This window comes from Echinops telfairi, unplaced genomic scaffold (genome assembly GCF_000313985.2).
Source record: "Echinops telfairi isolate 266 unplaced genomic scaffold, ASM31398v2 ScPeMD7_18;HRSCAF=68, whole genome shotgun sequence".
In the NCBI taxonomy this organism is placed as follows: domain Eukaryota; kingdom Metazoa; phylum Chordata; class Mammalia; order Afrosoricida; family Tenrecidae; genus Echinops; species Echinops telfairi.
The window spans coordinates 110,444-118,182 of record NW_022103915.1 but is presented as its reverse complement, the minus strand read 5'-3'; the positions used below and the strand labels follow the sequence as shown (position 1 = coordinate 118,182).

Here is a 7,739-nt window from a genome sequence, read left to right as displayed (position 1 = left end):
CCCTGCCTCTCCTGAAGCCGCGCCCGGGGGTTGGGTCGCTGCAGGAGATCGCGCAGGCCGTGTCCCAGATGGTGTCCGAGGACGTGGACAAGGACGTGCTCATCCCCCACCCGCCCAGGTCCGCCGAGTCCACCAACGCCTTCCACTCCTTCCTGGCCCGGAGCGCGTCCTTCTGGCCCAGCGCGGCCTCGCGGCAGCGCGCCAACGAGGCGGGGGCCTCCAGCTCGCCCCCCTCCTAAGAGTCTCACGCAGCGCACTGTCTGTCCTCGGCGCCTTTTTGGGAGGTCGGCGGGCCGGGCGGGCCGGGGCGGGAGCCCGACCGACACGGAGCCACCTAGGCAAGGCCCCAGGCCGCTCCCCACGCCACCCGCATCGGACTCGACTCTACGGCCCCCCGGGAGGGCCTGTGGGGGCCGGACGCCAGCCGTGCGGTGGGAGGGAGCGGCCCAACTGCCCGTGGACAAGGCCGCCCCGGGCTGGGCCATCAGGGGGTCCCAGGGCCAAGAGGCAGCGCCCCGTGAGTCTGGGGTTGGGGTCAGTGGCCACCATGCAGCCTCCTCTGCCTCTAGTTGTGGTCTCTGAGCACCCAGTGCCTGGTGAGGGGAGGACTGGGCGGAGTCTGGGCGTCTGATTTCTCCCCAAACCAGAAGCTATGTTGTGGACCCCCAGGCCCTTGAGGGGATGGCCGGAGCCAAGCCTCCTGCAGCCACCCTCCAGACACCCCCACCCCCACCCCAGCATCAATACCTGGAGCCTGTACTCAGTGACCAGTGACTCCTGCTGACCCCCTCACTGTGCAGCCCAGTCAATCCCCTACCCCCACCAAGGGGCTGCCCAAGGTCACACTGCAAAGCCCCTTTTTCCCTGGGATCCATGAGGAACGTTCCCAAGGGGCGGGTGGAAAGGGGTCCTGGTGGCACCGTGGTGGTTAAGTGCCGACTGTCAACCGGAAGGCCAGCAGTCTGAAACCACCTGTCGCCCATCAGCAAACAGAAGCCCCCTAGGGCTTCTGGGGGGTGCAGCCCTGGAGGGAGAGACAGTCACACACATACGTGCAAAGTCATTCATCCAGGCCTATGTGTCGGTATCCACTCCTGGGCTGTATTTGGTCAGGATGGGTCGGGCGCAGACCCAAGTCCTGTCCTGAAGCCCCATGAAGAATGGGAGCAGCCTGAAGGGATAAGATCTGGGGACTCCTGCTGAGGATAGCCCTGGTCCCAAGCCACAGAAGCTGCCAGGCCGCCATAGGGCTGAGGCCCAGGCCTGGTGCTGTGGAGCCAGGGCCTGCCTGCCTTCAGGGGAGGAGAGCATAGCCCCCACCAGCGGGAGTGGCACCGAGTGTGGCCACTGGTCCTCTTTACTAGGTGTCGGAGCTGGGGCCCAAACATTGCACACACGCAGTGGTTGAAACACCACCAAAAAAAAAACCACCACCAATGCATGCATTATGTTGTATAGACTTGGGACTGGGTCCCACTGGGCTAAGTCCAGGCTTACCAGGGCTGGTTCCTTCCAGGAGCTAAGGAACGGTCCCTTTCCAGCCTCGGACCCTCACTCCTTGTCCTTCAAAGCCAGCAGCATAGCATCACTCTGGCCCCTTGCCCCACATCAGGTCTCTGAGGGGATTTTGACCCAGGCCCAATCAGGAGGCTGGCTGATGAGCAAGCATAGTTCCACGTGTTACCCCATGCACTGGCCCCAGGGACCAGGATGTGGATATATTTAGAGGCTACCATTCTGCCTTCCCCAGGGTCTACTGACATCAAACGGGTGGGTGGAGGCAGCTGCCTCCCCCTGGTATCACCAGTCCCCCACATCCAAATGCCATCCAGGAGCCCACTGTGGGAGTGAGGCTGCTCATTACCATGACAGTAGATGGGGTGGTGGTGACTGCAGCCCTGAGGTCCAATCAGGAGGCAGGTGGCTGGCAGAGATCAGCTGGCTAGCAGAAGGCCACTTGGGACACAGGAGGAACCTGGGGTGGGCCATGGGGGTCTCCACACTGTCCCTTCAGTTCTGCTGGGGGGTTGGTGGTGGGTCAGGTCTTCATGAGGAGTGGCGGCCCAGGACTTGCTCCTGGGCCACCCCAGTGACACTCCTGAGGATGCAAAGGGCAGCCAGTGTGGTGTCAGTGTCTCTGGAGCAGGCTCTGTCCTTGGGAGTGGTCTCAGGAACCCCTGCCCTGACTGGGCCCCAACTCCACCACCCAGTGCACGGGCAGTGGCCATGCTGTATGTCTGCAGCAGAAGGAGCTTCTCTTGGGCATCTGGGTTCTGCACCACCTGGGACAACGTGTACTGGTTGCCTGCAGGGCACCTGGAAAAAAGTGATCACATCTTCACGCTTAAAACATGCACCTTGCTACTCTGGAAACACCTGCCCCCTTCCAAAACCATACAGCAAAATTAAATGGATGGAGGGATAGATAAATAAATAATATGACCCCTGAAAAGTCCCCCCAAATCTGATGCCCTGAAACAATCACTGCTAACACCAGGGAAGGCTGCTCAGCTGTTTCTGGATGCACATATTAGAGATGGAAGCATATATCAAAGCTAACTATACATCACTAAATTTCAAGACATTCCATTTTAAGAGAATAATTTAGCTGGCATTAGATGAATGCTTCATCCCAAGTTCAAAAGATTTTCTAAAGATATTTTTAGGACATATGACAAGCATCATCCTGACTTCTGAAGAGCCTTGGTAATGCAACAGCTAAGTGCCTGGCTGCTAGCCAAACACAGGTTGGCAGTTCTAACCCTCCCAGCAGCCCCGTTGGAGAAGGACCCGGCACCTGCTGTGTGCTGTCCAATGACTCCATCCTTAACCCGCAGCGGCCCAGGTGATGGAGGAGAACTGTCCCATGGCTGTAAGAGTGCATCTTACTGAGTCCATCCTCTTGAGGAGCCCCTGGTAGGTCTGAACCATAGACCTTTTAGTACCAGGGCCTTAGCCTTTAAGCCACCAGCACCCCTTCCTAGAACACCAAGGGCCAGTTCCACTGTGTTCCCTGGAACAGCTGTGAGTTGCCAAACCAGCTCAGCAGCCAGCAATCACAACCGCCACTGACTTCTGGCTGCGACGGTGAAGAGCTGGCCCTGAAATTTCCCATCCCTCATAGTTCCTTAAATTGATGTGTCAGGACCTACAATACAGGTAAACTCATGATCTAATCTGTGGAACAGGGAATTGGGTGACTTGGACACTGGGTGAACACTGTAGGGGACTCTTCCTCCAGTACTCCTTGTGGCTGCTGTGCCTGCTGGAGGAGGCCGCAGGGACAGAAGGTGGCAGGCAGCAGTGCTGGCTGAGAGGGCAGTGGAGGGAGAGGAAGGGGAAGAAGTGACCAGAGGAGGAATGGAGTACACCCTGCCTGCTCACTGGCCTGCCCACTTGAAGCAGCTGGCACAGCCTGGATCCCCCGGGCCCCTCAGCCACCTGTCTACTCACTGAACAAAGACTGAGAGCCCATACCCAGGGCCATGCCCTCTTCCTCGTCTACCTGTGTCCCACCCAAGGTTAAGGGCTGCAAAAGTCTTATTGGATAAATTGAGACAATTTAATGAAAAGGGAGGTATAACTCCCTGACAGTCCCCAGGAGCTTGGGGGAGACTCACAGGAAGAGGGCTTGCTTTAGCTCTACAGGGAGGAAGTTCTTCCACTCTGTCCTCCCCTAGACCGTCTCTCTTCAGTGTCAGAATCCCTGTGGACCACAGCTTCCCAAGATGTTGGCCAGGACTCCCAGCAGACCTCATTGTGATTCAAGTTGATACTTCAAACCCTTACCTAAAATCCCCCACTAGATTAAACGAGATCCCAAAGAAGGACTTCAACAAGCCAGGACTTTATTGCTAAAGGTTTAATTATTTCCTACACTAGCTTGTGACACTCCCGCATTCCCTGTTAAGAAGCTGAATAGACGTGGCTGGAAATTTGTACAGGATCTGCATGCTGTGAACTGCACTGTAATTCCTAAATCACTTGTAGTTCCTAATTCACATTTACTCCTTTCTAATAGACCCCTGAAATCTCTCCCTTCACAGAGGTTGATCTTTGCAGCATGTTTGTTCGGTATCACTGTACAGCCCACTGTTCAATACCTGTTCCTTGTTAGCCTTTAGTTGGCAGGGAGAAGAGACGAGCGGTACACTTGGACTGTGATACCTCAAGATTTCACTGCTCATATTTCTCGTGCAGACCTGCAATCTCTATGATTTTCCAGTGAATGCACGTTATTGCAATATATTGAGTTAGTAGCTCGCTTTAAATGTCAACCCTCTTGTCTCAAATACAGCATTTCTTTTGTTAGAACATTTGGCTGAGGATGACAAAAAGTCTTGCAAGGGAAATTGAAACTGGCCAGCCATTCAGTTGAATATTTAAGTCATACAATCTCAACAAAAGGAGTCACTATTCCACCAAAATAGTAATAACGAACTCTCCTAGTTTTCCTTGTCTGCAGCTAATAAACCGCTAAGGGCAACTTTGAAACTATGTGGCTAGTGCAGAACTTGGATATCAACATTTTCTCTGCTGGCCTGACCACTGTATCAGCACCTAAAGGCTTCAGAGCCTGACCTCTTTCAGTTTTCAGAGGGTGGTCAAAGGGTCATTAACTAAGACCCCTGATTAAAATTCATGAGACATGTGGGAATATATTAGAAGTCTTCACTCAGAAACACAGAAGACAGCAAAGCCCAGTATTGGCTACTGTAGTCTCCAACTAGATTCCGTCACCAGGGGTTAACGTTCTTGCCAGAGGGCCTTTGCAGCCACAACCAAACGAGTGGCAGCAACTTCAGGAAACTTCCTGGATGTTTATCCTCCTCGTGCAGTGCCTGCCAATTGAAGCTCCACTTTAACACAGCATGTTGGCTAACAGGCTGACTTCTTAAGAATCTTCCTCCTGCCCATCGCTCACATTCAGCTACATGTGGTTGCCTGCTTAAACCCAGCCACACACTTACCTACCCCAGGTGACAGCATTCACTCCACACAGAGTTGCTTAGATGCAACTTTCTGTTGAAAAGGATTTGAAGGAGACTTCTCTTTGTAACCCTGATTCGATTTTCTTCCTGGGTGGATCATATTTAACACCTGATGCCAAAGCTCTCACTACAGAGACACTGTGCAGTCACCACCTCTCCTGGAATTCTTGAAGATGATGCCATTCCTGGAGTCACCCTAACTCAGCAGACTGAACAGACGGCACTCAAGCTCTTGCAAACTTACTTCTGGATGGTCAGTAAGTGGTTACCCTGACGAGGTATAATTTTGTACCTCGTCATTGTAATGTGCTATGGAAACACAAGGTCTTCCTAACATCCTCTGGGACCAAACTTTAAAGAGCACCTTAGTGGCAGACCATTTAAAAGCATTTGCTCCCCTCCAAGAATGCTGTCATCAAAATTTGAGTCCATCAGCCTAAGAGAATGCCTTAAACAGAAGTTAAAGAAGGTACTGTAACAGATAAAGCAGCAAAACAAATAGCTTCCCCAAACCTCCTACCCCCTAATTTAGTTGAAATACAATAATTCTCATGCATGATCACAGTAACATCATGATTGGGAGAAGCGGGGAGCTAAGGATACCTATGGCATGATCATGTAAGATACGACCCTATCAGAAGTTTCAGAAAGTCTCTGAAAACACAGCCACGTGCAGACATTGACGATCGGTGGTCAAGTTGCTCTTTCCACCACTAACTACGAAATGATACATAGGCCCTGAGGACAAGCCTGGCGTTTGCAGACACTGACATGTCTTTATGACCAGGATTTTGCACGTGAACTCGTATGTGGGATAAGATAAAGTCGTTGCAATCCTGAAGCATTGTTGGTGGGGTCAATTGTTTGAAGTTGTTGAATGTGTCACCAGCCACTGCTGACATGGCCTCCATGAGCACCCTGGAAGCACCTTTGAGTGTCCTCAGGAAAATGCCCCTTGCTCCCTGAGCCCATGCTTCAATGGTACAAGGCTTTAGTCCGCTCCCACCACCAAATGAACACAAGTGTGTTTTAGTAACGGTGTGCTTTGCTCACACTCGGTGAAAGCTTTCCCACGTAAAAATGTAACCGCTACTTTGGCAGCCAAGAGACTGTCATCGTTCCCACTACTTGTTTGTCAGTTTGTCCTGCTGTGATGCTGGTTGTCACTGGTATTTCAAATGCCAGCAGAGTCACCCAAAGGGAACAGATTTCAGCAGAGCTTCCAGGCCAAGAACAGACAACTAAGAAGGTCTTGGCTGCCCACTTGGGAGGATATAGCCCTGCAAACCTTATTCATAGACGGCCTTGGAACACTGTCAGATACTGAAGGTCTAGTGAGTGGCCCGGTACTGGCCATTTTGAGTCAGGAACACCTATGATCTACGATGCCAGGAATAACACAATCGAGGAATGATGTTGCACCCATCAAGAAGTGCATTTCAAAATCTACCTTGAAATATAATGCTGTCGGTGATAGGAGTATATCCATTTGCCTTCAAGGAAATGAGTCAATACAGTATAATATTCAAATGTATGCACCAACCACAAAAGCTAGTGATGAAGAAATTGAATTTGACCCACAATTTCAGTGAGAAATGGATCAAGCATGCAATTAAGATACATGGATAATTATTGGTGATTGGAATGCAAACGTTGGAAGTAGAGGAAGGAACAATAGTTGGAAAAGAGGGTCTTTTAAAAAAAATCATTTTATTAGGGGCTCATACAACTCTCATCACAATCCATACATACATCAATTGTGTAAAGCACATTTGTACATTCATTGCCCTCATCCTCAAAACATTTGCTCTCTACCTAAGACCCTGGCATCAGTTCCTCATTTTCCCCCTACCCTCCCCGCTACCCCCTCCCTCAGGAACCCTTGATAATTTATAAATTATTATTTTGTCATATCTTGCCCTGTCCGATGTCTCCCTTCACCCACTTTCCTATTGTCCGTCCCGCAGGGAGGAGGTCACATGTAGGTCCTTGTAATCGGTTCCCCCTTTCCAACCCACCCTCCCTCCACCCTCCCAGTATCGCCCTCACACCACTGGTCCTGAAGGGATCATCGTCCTGGATTCCTGGTGGGAAAAGAGGGTCTTGGTGACAGAAACGAAACTGAAGATCACATAGCATTTTGCAAAACCAACAATTTGTCCACAGCAAATACCTTTTTCCAACAACACAAAAGGCAATTAACACACATGCACTTCTGATGGAATACACAGAAATCAAATTGATGACATTTACGGGAAGACGCAAGGGGAAGCCCAGTATCAGGAGCTACAATCAGGCCAGGTGCTGACTGTGGAACAGACCATTAATTGCTCATATGCAAGTTCAGGTGGAAAGCTGAGGAAAAATTTTAAAAGTCCACAGGAGTCAAAATACTACCTTGAGTCTGTCCCACCTGAATTTTGAGAACATCTCAAAACCAGGTTTGATGCACTGGACAGTAATGACAGAAGACCTGACCAGCTGGAGGAGGACATCAAGAACATCATTTCTGAAGCAAACAGAGGGTCATTAAAAAGACTGGAAAGAGAGAAAAGATCAAAGTCAGTGCCAGAAGAGACTGATAGAGTAGCTAAAGCAAATGGGAGAAATGATGGCGTCAAAGGCTGAATGGACTAGTTAAAAAGGCAGCTGGAGAAGCCAAGGTTAAATATAATGAAATGTGCAAAGACCTAGAGTTAGAAAACCCAGAGAAGGACATGCTCAGCAGATCTTTTTTTTTTTTTTTTT

The 7,739-nt window shown here is 50.7% G+C and overlaps 1 protein-coding gene across 1 annotated transcript in view; it reads left to right on the top strand.

Annotated features, from left to right (window-relative positions):
• The window catches only part of TEX22 (testis expressed 22), a 28,537-nt gene extending 28,298 nt beyond the window's left edge, over window positions 1-239 (top strand). The window contains exon 3 of the mRNA XM_045288024.1: window positions 45-239. Within this exon, the coding sequence (XP_045143959.1) occupies window positions 45-239 (195 nt within the window). The remainder of the gene's footprint in view (window positions 1-44) is intronic.
• Window positions 240-7,739: the final 7,500 nt, after the last annotated feature.